The 17966-nt window shown below is 41.8% G+C and overlaps 3 protein-coding genes across 18 annotated transcripts in view; 1 reads left to right on the top strand and 2 right to left on the bottom strand.

Moving 5' to 3' along the window:
* The window catches only part of LOC143207686 (uncharacterized), a 6375-nt gene extending 4233 nt beyond the window's left edge, over positions 1 to 2142 (bottom strand). Inside the window, exon 1 of one of the 2 annotated variants that reach the window (XM_076421411.1) lies at positions 616 to 2142. In XM_076421411.1, the coding sequence (XP_076277526.1) occupies positions 616 to 1818 (1203 nt within the window). In that variant the 5' untranslated portion in view covers positions 1819 to 2142. The remainder of the gene's footprint in view (positions 1 to 615) is intronic. The other variant, XM_076421412.1, reaches the window with a different exon arrangement.
* Positions 2143 to 2701: 559 nt separating this feature from the next.
* Positions 2702 to 9771, top strand: LOC143207668 (uncharacterized). 3 transcript variants are annotated; one of them, XM_076421351.1, is made up of 14 exons: positions 2703 to 3126; positions 3353 to 3423; positions 3504 to 3642; positions 3722 to 3899; positions 3970 to 4176; positions 4257 to 4511; positions 4595 to 7108; positions 7175 to 7289; positions 7366 to 7570; positions 7657 to 7840; positions 7924 to 8082; positions 8146 to 8298; positions 8600 to 8689; positions 8771 to 9770. In XM_076421351.1, the coding sequence occupies exons 1-14, from the start codon at positions 3082 to 3084 to the stop codon at positions 8977 to 8979; spliced, it is 4524 nt and encodes a 1507-aa protein (XP_076277466.1). In that variant the 5' UTR covers positions 2703 to 3081; the 3' UTR covers positions 8980 to 9770. The 3 variants fall into 3 exon arrangements, with proteins under 3 accessions (XP_076277468.1, XP_076277466.1, XP_076277467.1); XM_076421353.1 differs by lacking the exons at positions 8146 to 8298; positions 8600 to 8689; positions 8771 to 9770 and having other exon boundaries at positions 2702 to 3126; positions 7657 to 7725; positions 7793 to 7840; XM_076421352.1 differs by lacking the exons at positions 2703 to 3126; positions 3353 to 3423; positions 3504 to 3642 and having other exon boundaries at positions 3762 to 3899; positions 3975 to 4176; positions 8771 to 9771.
* A 570-nt stretch (positions 9772 to 10341) lies between these two features.
* Positions 10342 to 17966, bottom strand: part of LOC143207690 (solute carrier family 2, facilitated glucose transporter member 1) — a 30119-nt gene continuing 22494 nt past the window's right edge. For all 13 annotated transcript variants that reach the window (XM_076421421.1, XM_076421431.1, XM_076421420.1 and 10 more), the window contains 4 exons: positions 16918 to 17016; positions 14924 to 15488; positions 13873 to 14273; positions 10342 to 13355 (listed from right to left, as the gene is read on the bottom strand). In XM_076421421.1, coding sequence (XP_076277536.1) covers positions 13008 to 13355; positions 13873 to 14273; positions 14924 to 15488; positions 16918 to 17016 — 1413 coding nt within the window. In that variant the 3' untranslated portion in view covers positions 10342 to 13007. The remainder of the gene's footprint in view (positions 13356 to 13872; positions 14274 to 14923; positions 15489 to 16917; positions 17017 to 17966) is intronic.

Consider the following 17966-nt stretch of genomic DNA (forward strand, 5'->3'; position numbering starts at 1 on the left):
TTTAAAATGATATTCTTTCACAAAGTCCGTTCTCGTAAAGACTCTTCCATTTTCCATTGTGAAGGTGCCGTCATAGCCAAAGCAGATTGCGCGCGAGAATCGAACAGAAACGTGTAACGTGCTCAGTATTTCGAAGATACGATTCTTTCCGAAAACAGCGCCATCCCGTGGCAACGTAGCGGTTGACCTTCACGATTGGCTGACCAATGACAGAAGCCCGGTCCGAGAACCGGGAAAACGGAACCGAAAGCAAGAGGAGCAGGCAGATGCGTACACAGAGGCGCACGAAAGCGCGGTATTTTGGAATGCGTGCTTTTCGAAAGAAATGTTCGATAAACTCGATTCGCGAAGGGTTCGGTAAGAATTTAAACAAAACTTGAAATAACGATGATGTCAATGATAATAATAACGATAATGATAATGACAATGACAACAACAACGACAACGAGAGTGACAATAACAATGATAACCATAATGATGTCGACGATAATGAAAAACTAAACACTACAAAGGACGCGATTGGAAATGATGATAGTAATGATAATAGAAGAATAAAAAATAAAAAGGAAAAAAACAAACGGATGAAGCTTTCGCATTGTAAAGGAAAGAGAGTACCGTTTCGTTCTCTTGTCGAAGCGCTGCTAAAAGTTTATCCTTGGTAACGATTTGTTCGGACTGTTGTTGGATCAAATCAAGATGAAGAAGCAACAGTTCCTTGAGGTGTTTCACCTCCGTCAAATCATTTTGACGGGGTTCGTTGCCACGAAGAGGACTGACACCGAGAGCGGAGGTAGCGGTGGCAGCTGCCGGTGCTCCGCCGTCTGTCATGCTGGCGTACATGTGATCGAAATCACAGGGGAAACTGAGTATTCCAGCAGCCGGTTTGCCGTTCTCGTCGACGTTCTGGAATTCATTGCGCGAACAATTGTTGTTGTTTTGGTTGAGAACGGAATTGGCAGCGGTGCTGGACGTCGACACCGTGCTACTCCTAACGCCGCTCGTGGCCGACGTGGTGGACAAGTGTTCGTTCATCGCCGCAACCATGTTGTCGTCGTCCTCCTCGTTGTCCTCTTCCTCGTCTCCCTCGTAGCAAGAGGTAGCAGCAGAAACGGCCGTGGTCGTTTGATCGTCGTGCTCGATGATGGTGAATATGGTGGTGGTAGCGGTGTCGGTGGTAGCGTTGGTAGTGGTGGCGGTCAAATTAACGATTGGCGCTTCGATACACGTACCCGAGTACGGATCCTGAAACTCGGTTTCACACAGCTCCGTTTCGTCGTTCGTCTCGGTTTGATCCTCCTCCTCCTCCTCCTCCTGTTCCTCTTCCACTTCCTCCTCCTCGAGTTCTTCTTCTAACTCCTCGAGATTATCGAGATTCTCGAGATTCTCGAGATCACGGAGATTACGAAGATCGTGGAGATTGTCGAGATTGTCCGGTGCCTTGAAATCAGAGTTTACGTCGTGGTACTCCACGCTGCCGACGACGCCCCCGGCGGTCAAGCCGATAACACAGACATCGCTATTACTACCGCTATTACTATCGCCGCAACTACCAGCGAAACAGGCTCTATCACCATTACCACTGTCACTACCAAAATTGCCGGCGATGGTAATGCTAGAAGCATCAGAAAGAGTTCCAGCAGCGGCATCAAGAACAGTAGAGTTACCGTTACTAGTATCACCAGCGAGAACAACTATGGAAGAGGCAGTGCTGCCAGCAGCGCCGCTCTCGTTCCCCTTCCTGTTCCCGTACTTGTACGCGTGAACGTTCTCCTTCTTATTCTGACCGTTCACGAGCTTTGAGGCCGAGCCACTCGACATCTTCCCTCTCTACCACCCTCGCCGTGGCTTCCCTCTTCTTCATTTGTGGCCGCCTCGAGCGTACCACGCGCCCGCACCGCGCACATTAAGCGTCTTGACAATGTCCTCACCGACGATGCCTTCTTCTCACCGCTGCTCTATATTCTTCTCGCATATCGTTACTTTGTCCGGTTGATGCTCGCGCGTCGCGTCACGCCGCGTCGCGTTGCGTCGCGTCCCGTCTCGTTTCGTTTCGTTTCGTCTCACTCTCCCGACACTGTTTGCTGTCCCGCCGCGCCGCGCTGTGTCCTTTCCCTTTCGGTTCTATCCCTGTCTAAACCATAGACTTATAGAGATAGACTGAGCTGTCTTACGGGCGAGTTGAAGCCTACAATGGCGGCCCAGGGTATAAAGAGTGAGAGAGAAAGCAATATCAAGAGGTATTGCGCTCTCTTCCTAATTGATGAATCGGTGGGGAGAGATTCGCCCAATGAAACTGGGGAATGCGTAGGAAGTGAGAGTTGACTGGCTCGCTGCGCCCCCACCAACTATCGGTGTGCGAGTGAGATGGAGATACCTCCTGCCGCCATTGTAGGCTTCAACGTTTCGTACGGCCCGTGCCGTCTATCTCTATAAGTGTATGGCTGGTGTATGGCAGATCTAAACCATGAAGTAAGAGTAAGGAGACCAATCTGTGTAATATACGTGAATATATGTCATATACGTGTATATATGTAGTTTGGAAGCGGTTATGAAAACACACAACGAGATATAAATTCACGCACACACACTGCGACGTAACAATATATATATATATATATATATATATATATATATATCACAATATAGTAAGGATTTTTAGCGATAAAGTTCTAGGGAATCATTCTCATGGACTTGTCTCCCCAACCGGAATGTGTCGCCAGAAGATTTCCAAGTGGATATCTCTTTCCTCTCCTCCTTTTCCCCTTCCACTATCCTATTCCAGCACCATGCGTCACTGATACTAATATCAGTGCCATGCACAAATACACTGGCGTCGTACACTCCAACGTCCCCCACTAATTGTCCCGTGCCGTAGACTGGTAGACTCACTGATATCAGTGCGTAGACTGTAGACTGGCTGGTCATCAGAGAGGGGGTAAACTGTATTCCCCTCGATTTCCTCGATCTGGTAACCGGAACTGTAAACATCTCAACGAACGCCGGATAAACGTGTTTGTCAGGCGGCGTTGGAAAATATAAGTGATTTGAAAATATTTAATACTGCTTGTCATTCGAGGAAACATGGATCTGAATTTTCCGGATTTCTTGGTGAACGATCCCGTTCATGTAAGTGTTCTGTTCTTAAAGCTTCCTCCTCGAATCGAATTTAATAACACCGACTTGTTAGGTTACTTTGAGGTTATACTACCTGTTCGTTGAACAACGATTTATAATAAAACTACGTTACAGTCCTCCGGATAACAATTATTTTGTTTTAACCGATTCTCAGATGTTTATTTAAATATTATCCGGTCCGTTTTGTGAGAGAGTGTAAATGTTTATATTGTTGCAGAACGATAACCTCAATCCGGCAGACTTAACGCAGGATTATTTGTTACTGAAAAAGAAGATCTGCAAGACTCAGTGAGTATTTGAAATGAATATTTCGTTTACGATCTCTCTTAATTCTGATAAGGAAGTTTAATGAAAATACATCTTCTCAGCGAGGTAATTAAACAGTACAACGATAAACTCAAGGAGTGCGAGCGCATGAAGTCTGATTTGGATTCGGTGACTAAACAAGCAAAGAAAGTCACTTGCAGTTACAACACCACGTTGGCTAAGATTATCAAGTTAGAAATTGTACATAGAAATTTGTCGTTTTAATTTGTAGCCCTTTGAGGCAGCCCTCGTGCTATTTTACATTGTTCGAATTTTTCAGCAAAATACAGAGTACAAAAAGAATATCAATACACTGACGACGCAAGTAAACGACCACAAAGTACAAGCTGCTGCCGACCAGCAGTATATACAGCAACTAATATGCAAGATAAAGGATGTGGAAAATCAGAGTATCGATAAAATAATGCAGTACGACTTGAAAAATTCCTCTTCCGAAAGTAAGTACTTTGATGTGTTCAAATATTATGTATGTCGCTTTGCGATTCATTTGTGATTTTTCTTTGCCAGTGAAGATCAAAGAACTCGAGGCAGAATTAAAAACGATAAAGAAGACCTACGAAACAAAGATTAAAAAGATGGAAAAGAAATCTCCTGTAGAAAATAACAACTGTCATAGTAGTAAAGATATTATCACTAAGAACGTTGCTACCAACACGTGTGGTAATAGCAACAATGTTATCACTAAGAATATTGCTACCAATACTACCAGCAATCGTAAGTTAAACGGGTCAGACAGCTATGTTTTTTGCAATTCTCAGACTAGAGTATTGATAAATCTTTTCTTTTCATTATAGAAATAAGAAACATTGGAACGACTACAATACTTACCAAGGATGACATAATGAAACAGTCACAAGTCTCGGACAAATGTGTAATGACGGATGAATTTTATAGTGTAAACGATATGTACCCTATATTTTGTGCCAAATGCGAAGTCCACATAGAACCCACACCTGTCGACAAAATCTGCAAGGTTATGACGGAGTCGTGTCCAAAGTTGCTAGAAAAGATCTTGTCTCCTATAAAAAAACCTGTGTCAGTACGATCAGGTAAGTAATCACTGGAGTTAATCTATTTACGTTAATTACATAAAATTCCACATCTTACACAGTTAATTTACCAATTTCAATAGTTTCAGACGTGACCAATGGATACAGAAAAGCCGAGAATCTAACAGCCTTACCAAAAACTCCCCCACCGCATCTCCACACGGAGATCACCCGTTCCGCATTTACTTCTCCGAATTTTCCAGCACCGATGCCGTTAAATCACATAGATCATTGTCACAATTTCTCCCAACCGCCTAATTTGTTCAATCAGAGCGCCTCTTTCATTAGATCAACGCCGATCCGCGCCTCATTGGCGAACACAACCACGGCTAGTCAAACAGATCGCTGCGAGGGCGAAACGATAGACGCATCTTCGCAGTCGTCGATTTCCTCGCTGGAAAACCGGATGGACAAGCTAGCGAAGAAGCTGCGGAAGAAAATGAAGAAGCTGAAATCGCAGGAGAGTAGTAGCTGTTGTCAGCACAGTCATCCTACTCCGCCCCACATGTTTGACATGAACAGCACGATGCAATTTAATTTCATGGAGCTGTGGAAGAGGATGACAGACATGCATCAATTCAAGGAGAAGGAGCCGGTGGTTGTGTACAAGCCTAGAAATAAGACTAGGAAAGAATCGACGTTATCCCGACCGAAACCCACGAAAAGATTGCGAAGCACGTATTGCAAGCATAATTCATGGGAAGTGGAACCGGTTTCGAAGAAAGCGAAGAAGAGCTCTGCTAGAAAGAGGTCTAAGAAACACAAGCACAGGCATTCTATGCTTCTTAAGAAATCCGACGTCTCAATAGAAAACTCGGAACATATGGAAGAACTGGCCAACGACTCGGATTGGAACTCGTACGATAATTTGTTCGATACCACTCTTGCTAATGAGGATGTTAGTAATAAACAGAATGATTCATCGTGCGAGGAAACGATGAACGAGACGTGTAACGATGTTATGAAACCGTTAACGCATTCTTCCGGTCATTCTACGGACGTGGACGAACCGGAGACTGTAGACAGGGCGAAGAACTGTAGCAAATCGATGAGTGGCGAGACCGACTCGGGGATACACTCAGACTCGGTCGAGTCTAGCAAGCTGGTTCAATACGAGCCGGATTTGGACTCGTGTTTCGTTTCAAAGACGCGTGGAAATTCTAGAAACAAGGTCGCCGTGAAAAGCGCGTCGAGCTTTGCTGGAAACTTTAAATCGAATCGGTCTCGCTCCACTGAGAAGTCCCCTACGAATGAGGATGATAAACCTAATTCGGTACTTCCATCATTTCTGCGAGAGGAACCGGAAACGCCGGAAACAAGCGAAGAGCTCGAAATTTCGGAAACCACTTCTAAGAACGTCACTGTTACGAGGAAGAGAAAGATTGGAGAGCTCGAGGAGCCGAAGCATCGTTTGGAATTGATGAGGAAACTTCGGAACTTGAGAAAGAAGCCTGTAAAGAATCAGACGTTCCCGAAGCTGAACATCACGGAAGAAGCAGCGTACTGTGAGAGTCGGAAAGAAGATGAGAAGAAGCAACTGGAACAGGAGGCCGAAACAGTTGAGAAGGATTATGTTCCTAAGAAGAAGAAATCTAGGATAGCCCATACACCCAAGGTCGCGAAGAAAGAAAACATTTCCTTGAACAGTTGTGCACAGGCTAGAACTTCCTTAATTAAAAATCTTGAGGATAAAACCGTGAAACCTCAGACCACTATCGTAAATAGAACAGAGGCCGATCCTAGCATAGCGGACGAGGCCATCGTGACAGAAGAAACACCTGTTCAGACAATAGCGAAAGAGGATAGTGAAAAATTAGCAGATAAAAGTAGCAGCGAAGCTGTGGAAGATGCGAGTCCGTTGAGTCCGGATCCTGATTCACTCGATAAAATGCCTGGTGAAGAGAGAAGTGAACAACCGAAAGATATCCCCGTTGAGCCCGTTTTTGATATCTTTGCATTGATCGAGCAATCTGCGGAATCAAGAAAAGGACTCGAAATTAATTTGCCATGTCGTAAAAAGTCGCTCACTGAGATTGGTAATGGTACGAACGATATTTCTGCATTAGAGAAATCTGAGCAAAGAGAAAAAGGACTCGAAATTAATTTGCCAACTCGTAACGGGCCAGTTATCGGGACCGATAATACTACAAACGACATTTCTACGTTAATAATTTCTACAGACGATGCCTTTACATCAAGTCTGCAATCTGAACAAACAAGAAAAGGATTTGAAATTAATTTTCCAGTTCGTAAAAAACCAGTTACTGACTCTGACAAAATTAAAAACGAGTCTAATGACGAACTGAGGACTAATGGAAGTGATCAGCTCAAAGAATGGACAAAATCGGTGTCTTGCCAGGAGAATGATAGCCTCCTTATGGTCGAAGAAGTTGTAGAAGATAATAAGCCATTCGATTCTAAAGGTCCTTGGGTACTTAGAGAATACAAAGCGAAGGAAATGAACTACTATAGGGACATCAAATTGAATTCTCATACTCCGGTTGAGATTCTGGAACGACTCAACAAAGAGAATACGTTCAAAAGTCTACACAGTAAGAAGAAATTTAAAAATTTGGAAGCTGTCCGCGCGACAACAGGTAATATTTCTAAGTTTAATTAATTATTTAAAGAGGAAATGATTTATGCGACGTGTTCTATTTCAGATAAATTTGTAACGGAACAACTGCAGAGGCTTGTAGATAGTGAATGGAAGAGTGATGTGCATCAGGACGTGCTCGAGAAATTGAGAACGACATGTACGCCCCGAATCATGGCAAAGTATGGATCAAAATATCAAAATAAATTAATAAATAAGTTTATTAAACGGTTTGTAATCGATGTCATTCGATTTCAGAAATATCGTAGACTTTTTAAGCAACGAAGGAGAGAACCAACAGAGCTTGGATAAAACCCACACACCGCCTGCGCCTTTGATGACGAAATCGCAGCAAAGGATCACGGCGCTATTGGTCGACTTGGAGAAAGAATTTCTGATGATCATGGAACTAGTTCAAAGCGGCATCGAGTTTAAAATATTTAGGTTCAACCAGAAACTATGTGTAGGTTGAAATGATATGAATTGACTCGGTCTATATATAAAATTCGATAATTCGAATTTAACAATCATATCTGTTTTTATTCGTAGAGATACATTGTGGTGTCGCTTGCTAGGATGTACACGGTTCTAGCACGCGTTCAGAAAGACAGAGAAAGAGTAAGGATATTCTGTTGCGATGCGCTTTATTGTTTAGGGCTTAATGCAACCATTGTTTTGTACACAGTATTCACTTCTTGGCCAGAGGTATTGCCATCTAACGATATCACTCAAGGTATCTACGTAACAGATGTCAATATAAATGAATCAGTTTATTTAATAATTGGGTAGTTGTATACAGTTGTATATAATCTGCAGAATATTTGCCAAAATGTATCGCGCATCTTATCCTGTCGATGACCGCCGTCGACTATCCTAAGTTGAGCGCATTGAAGAGCTTGGTGAGGATATATTACAAGTATCCATCGGGAACATTGTCCAAGGATATGATAGTCGACTTGTTGAATGCTTTTGAAGGTAAGTAAAACACTGGAATAAATGATTTCAACGTATAATTGATTTTCATTGTTCTCGTTGTAGAAAAATGTCAGGGCGAAGTAATGGCCGCCATCATGCTCTTAGCAAAGAAGGAGGGCACGGAGTGGACGTACAAAAATATCGTTAAGCCTGTCTTGTTGCCCATGATAATTAACAACAAATGCTTCAGCGAGTACAAAGCATTCTGCCTTCTCGGTAATTAGCTTTCGCTCGCTATTATCAGAGGTGTACGAGAGACCGATAGTCGGAACGGGTTGAGACGAGTCGGTCCTCGAAGATTTCAGGATTCGAGAACGTTTCTCTATTTTCACTATCGGGAAACTTTCGGCTTCTCGCACACCTTTAACTATTATATATAGTGTTGCGCTTGCTGCGGGTTTGGGGCATCCCTAGTTTTAAGGACAAGACAAATTGTAGTAAACCGCAAGCCTTTAATCCTGCTCGACATTCGTAACAATAGGAATTGATATTTAATTGTTTTTTGTCATAATTGCAGGGACTCTGATGCGCCCGTTCCCTATAGAAGACGACAAGGAAGTGGGCGGTATCGTCGAGCAACTAAGCGGCTTATGCGATTCCGATGCAGGTACGCTTTTTATTGAAATCACTTAACCCAGATCGCAGGTTGTCGAGAATATGCTAAATGGGAATTTGTGCTTTGAATCAGTATCGGACGAGCAACAAGAGGGTGTGATGTCGGCGTTAATGAGTTTGTCAAGGCACAAATTCAATGAGGCGCTGTCGCACCTGCTGAAATGGACTCCTAATTCACCGCTTCGTGATCGAACCGTGGATCAGATCTGTGGAGTATACAATCAACGTAAACCAACTTTCTGGGCGAAATGTATCAGCAATTATAAAAAGAGGCGAACGTAACGTGCACCTCTGCTGCCAATATGAATCATGTGATATTTATTTAGCAAATTATTCATGTATATGTATACAGTCTCGTTGATAATCTACCGGTAATCGGTTTAGCACGTTACTTATCTCAGTATCTTCATCGATTGAAATGTACGATTCACATTTTACCGGAGTGATCTCTCTTCTAAGATTACAATACGAACTTACTGTGTACATACTAATTTGCGCTTCGTGTTAGAATTAGTTTAATACATGCTTCAAACTAGTCAACCTCGGAACGTTAGTTCACACGAAGGACTAACAACTGTGCTAAACCAAAGAAGATATATTTGTCGTGCAACAGAAGCATACCCCTTGGCACGAGTTAAGTTTGTTACGTCGAGAACCTCCTATACTTTTAACGAATTTCGAAGTTTAACGAAACGTCGTTTTATGATCAAATAAAGTGAGAAACTGGTTTTCTAGACCGACTCTATTGCATTTCCACCCATCAATGTGTTTAAATAGGGGTTATCTTTTAACTTGTGATCATTTTTATAATTACGTGGTGTCGATTTTGCATGTGGGCTGGTTTTACGAGCACCACCCGGTGTAATTTCTGCTGTATCTCTTCAACCGGAAGATTCTGCCTGAAAAATGCAGTGGAAGAAGACATTGGTCGGACCGGCGCACAGTGGGGAATTTGGTTGAAACTCTATTCAAAATCAAAGAACTTTCGATAGAAATGAGGTAGAGCGATGAATTTTTTTTTAAATTAAAGCTGTAACTTTGCAGAATGTGGGAAAAATAGGGAGATTATGGTAAGAACGTTTTTTAACCTTTAGAAAATTCGTTAAACTTTCACAATTTCAAGAAAATGTGGTTTCTCCGTTACCACGGGCGGAAGAACGTTTTTTAACGTTGAGAAAATTCGTTAAAAAACTGTTCGTACCGTAATCTCCCTATTTTCCCATATTCTACAGAGTTTCAGCTTTAATTTTAAAAAAATTCATCGCTCTACCTCATTTCTATCGAAAGTTCTTTGATTTTGAATCGAGTTAGGTCAAATTTAACCACTGTGCTATACAGCTGAATATTCATGAGATTCCAGTCCATCGCATGAACGAGACCATTAACCTGAACTCAGGATAACACTCATTATCGGGGTACTGTACATTAAATAGTAATTAGAAGGTGTACGGACTTACGTAGCTCAGCGACTCCCGCCAGGATGCCGATGGGGCACTTTTTGAATTAGCGCGCCACAGGAAGCCCAACTACGTCGCGGGAAATTTAGATTGCAACTCATCGTTCTAACGCTCCTTCAACAGTTTCAGGTGAGTTCTCTTACTGCTTCAAAACGCGAGAATTTTCTACAAAAAAACTAGACCCATATTAATAAGTACTTTAATTAAAAAGCTTTATATTTTCTCCCAGTTACATCTCATTGATTTTGATTTATTTCATTTAGGGCCTACTAGATGGTAATGGCGATTTGTATATTGCTACCGGAAGTCCTCTGGAGGAACGGCGGTAAGAAACATCAACGTTTGAATTCGTAACGCGTGAACAACATGAACGATGAACACCTAGTTAATATGCACGTTTAATCCATATTTTTATAGTGGTAATAGAAGTGAGAATCTTTGAGCTTACGAGTTTTATACGGGGTACTCCATTACATTCTACAGATATGTACATATATAGTTGATCTGTTACGGGAAAAGAAATTTGCAATACAGAGGATTGCGTACAAAAGAGAAGAAGCTAACACTAAATGCTATAATTGTACCGCGTTAAACTTATGCGATATAAATCGATAAACCGCAATTCGAAATGATAATCTTACGTTTCTTATCCGATTCGCAACTGTATCGTCGGTGTTGATTTCTAATCGAAGCACTCGTGTACACTGTTACCTCTAAGCTGTAAAGCTGTAACCTGTAAGCTGTACGCTACAGAAAAGTTTACGTATCCGAACGAAAGAATTTTTGGGTGCAATTGGTGAACAAAATAAATAATGGTTTGTCGCAGTATCGTGTCGTTGTGACTCGTAATCGCGTAACCACAGTAAACGAGTAATATAAATTGTCGCTTACTCGAAAGACATAACACGATCACGGTTTTTGAAATGGTATCAATTGAAAACGGAGGGGAAAACGACTTTGTCGAATAATTGCTTTTTTCCCCTGTCAATTGTTGGATGTACGTGTCAACAAATTTCCTTTTAATGTCCAACGTGGGCGCTGCGACGGCGCTGCCATACTGCATCCAATCGGTCTAAGGAAACGAGAAATTTTTCGAAAGCAAGTTAACATGTGTATGTGGTTGTTGTAGCTCTTAGCGGCATACCGTAAAAAAACATGTCGTCCTTGCGATTTGGTATTAAAAATCTACCTATATTTGAGTATTATTCGGATTCGAGGAGATGTATACATGGTAAATAAAAAAAAAGTTACATCGTCGATTCGTAATTTACGACGCGACGACGCTCTCTTTTCCCAAACTATGCATACGTTTGATGCTTCAACACGGTCGCGAGTTACCGTTTACATTGCATTAGTTAAATATCTAATAAATATAACAACAACGTTTTACAATAACTAATTACATGCATACATAAATATAATTATTTGCTATAGTATACGATGTTACTTTATGTTTATCTCTATGTACAATAGTTATAGCGTTCTTCGATTATTCTCGTTTCTCGATAAAATGTCAATATAACAAAATATATATACTCGTGTAAATCTATAAGTTAATAACGAACAGAACGCTAAGAAATTTATTTTAGTTCCAGAATATTGACATTTTCCTTAGAATGAATCTGACGGGTTTAAAAGTTTTCCAATTACACATTTTTCTCCTGATCGTTTCGGATGTTTCGTATTCGTAAATGGCGTAAATGGCGTGGATGAAACGTGGGTAAAGGTCCGGTTGTAACGAGCTAAACTTGTCCGAAGAAAATAATGACTTCGCGTATATCGGAAAATACACGACGCGATATTAAGAGACAAAACAAAACAATAACAGAATAAAAATCGTTGGTCACTGTAGAATTTTCTTGAATGTTGCTGCAGTGGAAAAAAATCGTATTCTTATGACTAGAGTTATAATGTTTAGTACAGTTGTTCAACACAGTTAAATGATATCGTTCCTTAACTCTTTCCATACACGGTTGCGTCACCGCAAATACGTAAAATAGTTTGTCGACGATTGTGCTCGTGTCATGGATAATCTTCACATTCAAAATATATATATTTGTCTTGAAAGATACGCTATATCCTACATGCTATTATGCTGTTATGGTATTATGCTGTTATGCTATATTCTACGTACTACATGCTACGATCTGTATGTATATGTACGTGTAAATGTATGTTAGTTTATTACGTATGTGTTCGTCTTTGTAAAGTTGAGCTGTGTTTAATATTTACTAATACACCTAAGAGGACGACGACACGATCTCGAAATCTTTCCATCGAAAGCACACAATGTTCGAAGTGTAAAAGGAAAAGAGTTGAAGGGAAACGAGTAAACCAGTTCCATCGAACAAACGGTGACGTGCAACGTTCAGCCTGCTGTTCGTGAACCGACATTTTCCTCGTTTGTTACGATAAGTTAACTGTGCCGGTGATAATAGGAACTAGATATAAGTTTACTTAAAAATGAAATTTCTTTAAAAACATGCGCGCGTCTTGACAGCATCTACGATACGCACAGAATCATTTCGTTGACCCGCTCGATTCGTCAAAATGTTAAAATATATAAATTCCTTCCGAACAACATTTCGTCTAAAAATATTTAATACTCTGGATTTGTAGCTAAAAAACATTGTTACGATCGATGGCAATATGAACGAATTGAAAGAGACGTTACGACACACTCGTTGCAGTCAAGCCACAGGGATTCTTCAAAGAAATTTACATCGGTGCTCAATTTGTATGTTTGCGTTCGCGTCTCAAGACGTTCCTTTCGAAACAAAGTACTGCCCGATAATTGAATTTCCGCGAGCGCGCGCAACACGCGACTCGTGCACCAAAGTTCTCTCGTTACTTCTATTCGTAAGATCTCTGTCGGAACATGCTGCTAATCTCCTCCATCGTTTTGTTCTTGGTCTCGGGCACCTTCTTGTAGATGAAGAAAACGAAGAATGCTTGCAGCACCGCGAAAATTATGAATACGTAAGCACCCATCGCCTCTTGCATCGGTAGGAATCCGATACTGACGATGAAATTCGCAGTCCAATTGACCGCGATAGCAACCGAGGTTGCCGCGGGTCTCGCAGACTGATTGAACAGTTCGGATACCAAGAACCAGGGAATGCTTCCGGGTCCGGTCGCGAACAGGACCACGAACATGATCACCAACACGATCGAGAAATAGGCTGCCGTGCGGGATGTGTCCTGTAAAAAAAATAAAACAATCCGATTTGTTATCCGTTTCATCGATGACTATAGCGTTTCTGTTCCCTCGGACGGCCCAAAATAACTTTCGATAGAAATGAGGTAGAGCGATGAATTTTTTAAAAATTAAAGCTGAAACTTTGCAGAATATGGGAAAAATAGGGAGATTACGGTACGAACGGTTTTTAACCTTTAGAAAATTCGTTAAACTTTCACAATTTCAAGAAAATGTGGTTTCTCCGTTACCACGGGCGGAAGAACGTTTTTTAACGTTGAGAAAATTCGTTAAAAAACTGTTCGTACCGTAATGTCCCTATTTTTCCCCATATTCCGCAAAGTTTCAGCTTTAATTTAAAAAAAATTCGTCGCTCTACCTCATTTCTATCGAAACTTATTTTTTTTTGAATCGAGTTAGGTCACTTTTCGGTCACTGTGCGGCCCTGACTACAATCTAGTCGACATTCTCGAAAGATGAAAATTGGGAATCGCGAATCGAGAACCGAGAAACGATACTTACAGCGAAAGCGAGGCAGACCGCGAGCAAAGCGGTGTCGATGAACATTCCGGTAAAGCCGACCATGAGCAACGTTTTCCTTCCAGCCTTCTCGACGAGTATCAAGGAGATGAAAGTCATGAGGACGTTCATCGCGCCGACACCCATCGTCGCATTCTGTGCCGCGGTTTTGTCTAGTTGCGCCATCGTAAAGATTTTCGTCGAGAAGAACATGACGGCGTTTATGCCGGACAATTGTTGCGCGAACATCACCATCAGCGCAATTACCAGCGGGATCCTCAGAGTAGAGTTTACAAACAGCTCTCTCAGCGTGACCTTTGGCACCATCCTCACCGATTCATACTCTGTTCTCATTTCTTCCATCTCATCGTGAACTTCGATCGTGCCGCGTAGCCAGGACAAAGCTGTAACACAACAACGGGCATACTTTGTACTTGTTACCGTAGATAATAACCGTTTCGCTCTAATAACAAACGGCCAATCTGATTTGTTTGGCTCGGACATGGGCTAGGGCTAGGAATCAAAGTCGAAATCGGGCCGTGCCGTGCATCAAGCGGCATAAGCAGCGATATCAAAATACAATTGGAACCATTCAATAATTATAATTACAGATCTTTACGCAACGCTTTCCTATATTGGTCTATGTTATTCGGATATTTTAACCCGGCGTTGGTAAGGTGGGAAAATGTATCGTAAGTGGTAAGGTGGGGTCTCACAGACCCCCCGAAATAATATATTGTATTATAGAAATAAATACCTTTTTCATATTTATAAGATTAGGTATTGCTTAATTAGAGACTTGCAATTTATCAGAGTAAAAACGCAGATCCACGAAATTAAATTTTTATTATTCAATAATACTTTTAACGACTGTCACGCGTTGTTACAATGTTACAATCAATCTGAAATCTCTGGGGTCTGTGAGGCCCCACCTAACTAACGTCGGGTTAAAAAAAAAACATTAAAGGGGCGGCATTTCGAAGGACTCGCATCATACCGACAAAATCTACCTGACGACCTTGATCGAAATCGACGATCGACTGGCGAAACATACCTCTTTGGGCTTCCATGTCCTTTCCTCTACTGAGCAACAAGTATTTCGGACTCTCCGGGCACAACGGAAGCGTGGCTACTTGGAAGATCGCAGGAACGATCGTCAAGCATAAAAGAAGAGGCCAATGTTCAGCCGAGCCCATCACTTGCTCCAGCCCGAGAATCTGCGCTACGAGAATAGACATGGTGATAACCAATTGATAAACCGTTCCAACGGCTCCTCTCAGATGAATAGGCGATATCTCGGCTAAATACATGGGTGCTAGACCAGCGTTCAATCCCGCGTTGATACCGATCAGAAGTCTTCCGATGATGATCATCTCGTAACTCTTCGCCGCTTTGGCAGAGCCCTCGAAAATGACTGTGAGGAGGACCAGCACGTTGTTCAGTAAGAGACCACCCTTTCGACCGAAACGATCGGCTATAGAACCCACCAGAGATCCACCGATCATTCCACCGACGCAGAATATCGACACCGCTATCGACCATATCATCGTTACCTCCGATTGTTTGGTCGGTACGCCGGTACGATTCTCTTTCAGCTCGCTGATCCAGTCCTCGATAAGCTGTAACACACACCAGAGACCGTCACGAATGTTAACTCGACGCGTGTTCGTCTCGCGACCGCCGAAAACTTCGCAAACACCGAGCGAATTTCATCGAATTATCGCTCTACATTCTACATTATACGAGAGATGAAGTTGGAACAAATACGCTGTGCACAGATCCGTTTGCTTCGAAATTATAGATTTTCTTTATAGATTGTCCCTCTCTCCTTATGCAAATCAATTTTTACGCACCTGAACGTGCTTTGAGATCTCGAGCAGATTTTCAAACCCTTAAAAAGCCAGATCTAATCTCTTTTTTGCGCTTTCGATAAATATTACCAACGATATTCCAAATATCTTAAGTTTTCCAATATTTTTTTATTTTATTAAAAATTTTAGAGAATTCTCGAGAAATATAGTCTTACTTTTCATTTCTCGAGAAACGAAAAATGTTGAGAAATCAGGAACACTAGTTGGAAGAGAAGATATACTGATATGTGAAAGCATGTGGAAGAATTTAAGGATTTTCGTGATTTCCAGTGTCGAAAATTCTCAATTTTGTATATTCACACAAATTAAATGGAAATTATTTCATACTTTTTGTGCGTACTTTTTGTGCATACTTTTAAGTACGTTCTTTCTCTGTTCTATTTTCTTCAGTAGTAACTAGTAACGGCATGATCTTTATCGTCGCGTAAGCAATCTGTAATCCCGCGTGCAATGTCGGCAAGTGTAACGTCACCAACTTTATTATTATTGTTGTTGTTGTTGTTGTTGTTGTTGACGTTGCGATTATGCAACAATAAATCGACCAATAATCACTGGGAGAATTGATATTCCGTGCACGCGATAGCTAAACAGCGAAACAATCGCGGGGAGAATATGAATTGTTAGGTTCGAAGCGTGGTATTTCCTTTCCAGTGAATTCGCACGTGCGTTTTTTCTAATGCGGACCGAATAGTTGTCGCGTTGATCACTGACATTTCGAAATGTGACGGTCTACATAATGAACAATTTAAAGTAGCATGCGAACACGTAAAAAGACCGACACCCCGCTAGTAAGGGATGTTACATAAGCGACTTGTAATCGAGAATGTCATCCGCGACCGTACATCGTAGGTAAATCGTACATTGTACTATGTACGCGCTACTATCGAAACGCGAACAAATTTCGAGCGCGCGCTCGGATGCGATTATGCAAAGGTATACGGTCGGTTAATGACGCAAGCAGAATTATCAAGGCGTTTCGTTTTCGTAAGCAGGAGCGACGGATTATCATAAATCGATGAACATTCTCACGTTTCGCTGTTCAGTGCGAGGCGACGCGTTTCGATTGGATTCGGTTGAGCAGCGAATGAACGCGCGCGAACGGAATCGGCGAGGGAATAAGTGGTTCGGTATAGTTTCAGGGAAACGCTGACAATTGACAATGCGTTTTGCGAAATACCTGCTGAGGTGCGTTAACGACACCGGTGTTGTACCCATGCTGGAAAGATGATCCGAGCGCAGCAGCCGCAATAGCAAACGCTAACCGTCCGTTTAGACCCTGCAACCAAGATGCATAATTCGTTATTAGTACCTATCTCGCTCGTGGTTGCCTCACGGAAATCTGGGAATGAGGAGACACACCTTTTTTTTCAATCATGTATTCAAACGACACATATTACGGCTATCTTCCGTCGCCGATTGAACGATTAGATATATCTAATCTTATAAGACGGAAGGCAATCGTGCGATGGAATTTACATAAAACACAGATAAGCGTAACAACGACCCTGCCCACTTCACCGTGAAACACCTCCAAAATAACGACTCATTTTTCCTCGACAGGCAAGTACGACGACATAATCTATGCCGTTAGAAATATCAGGATAGGATCGATTCGCGAATTCTCATTTTCTGCGACATGGTTTGAGGATTGGCAATTTTTTCGAGTTCCTTCGAACAATAATATATCATTTTAGAAACAGCTGGAGCGAATTTATTCGTTTTATTCCGGTCGAAATAGAGGAAAATCTCTCGCGACAATCGGTTTTTTACCGCGAATCCTTCCGTATTTTTTCCATTTTGAATATTCATGTCGTAATCTGCACAAAGTTACGAAATAGTTGGCGAATTCGCGGAGTTGAATTTCTTCGGTTCTCTGTGGCGTTTCGAAATGCGGAATCTACGCGTTCCGGACTCGTTTTCGAACACCGCGGTCGCTCGTCGCAGGGCCCGCTCTAGAGGGGAGCAATCCGGACATTTGTCCGGGGCGCGAAAATTTAGGGACGCCATTTTGGCTGGCAGTGTGAGTAAAATATCAATGTGTTAAATACCCAATTAATAGTAAATTTGCTTTTATTAAAATTGAAACAAAATGATTTGATTTTTATTGAAGATAAAAGATATGTACCTTTATTTAAAAATATATATATATATATTCTTAAGGGACAGCAATTTGTTTTTTTGTCCGGGGCGACGCACCATGGGCCAAACCGACGAAATCTGCGTCGA

The sequence above is a fragment of the Lasioglossum baleicum genome, chromosome 4 (assembly GCF_051020765.1).
Source record: "Lasioglossum baleicum chromosome 4, iyLasBale1, whole genome shotgun sequence".
Classification (NCBI taxonomy): Eukaryota; Metazoa; Arthropoda; class Insecta; order Hymenoptera; family Halictidae; genus Lasioglossum; species Lasioglossum baleicum.

Excerpts from the sequence above, each read along its gene's own strand:
- LOC143207668 (XM_076421351.1), top strand. The coding sequence starts at position 3,082 with ATGGATCTGAATTTTCCGGATTTCTTGGTGAACGATCCCGTTCAT. Across the intron at positions 4,512-4,594 it reads ACCTGTGTCAGTACGATCAG|TTTCAGACGTGACCAATGGA; the intron begins GTAAGTAATCAC and ends CAATTTCAATAG. Across the intron at positions 8,690-8,770 it reads CTTATGCGATTCCGATGCAG|TATCGGACGAGCAACAAGAG; the intron begins GTACGCTTTTTA and ends GCTTTGAATCAG.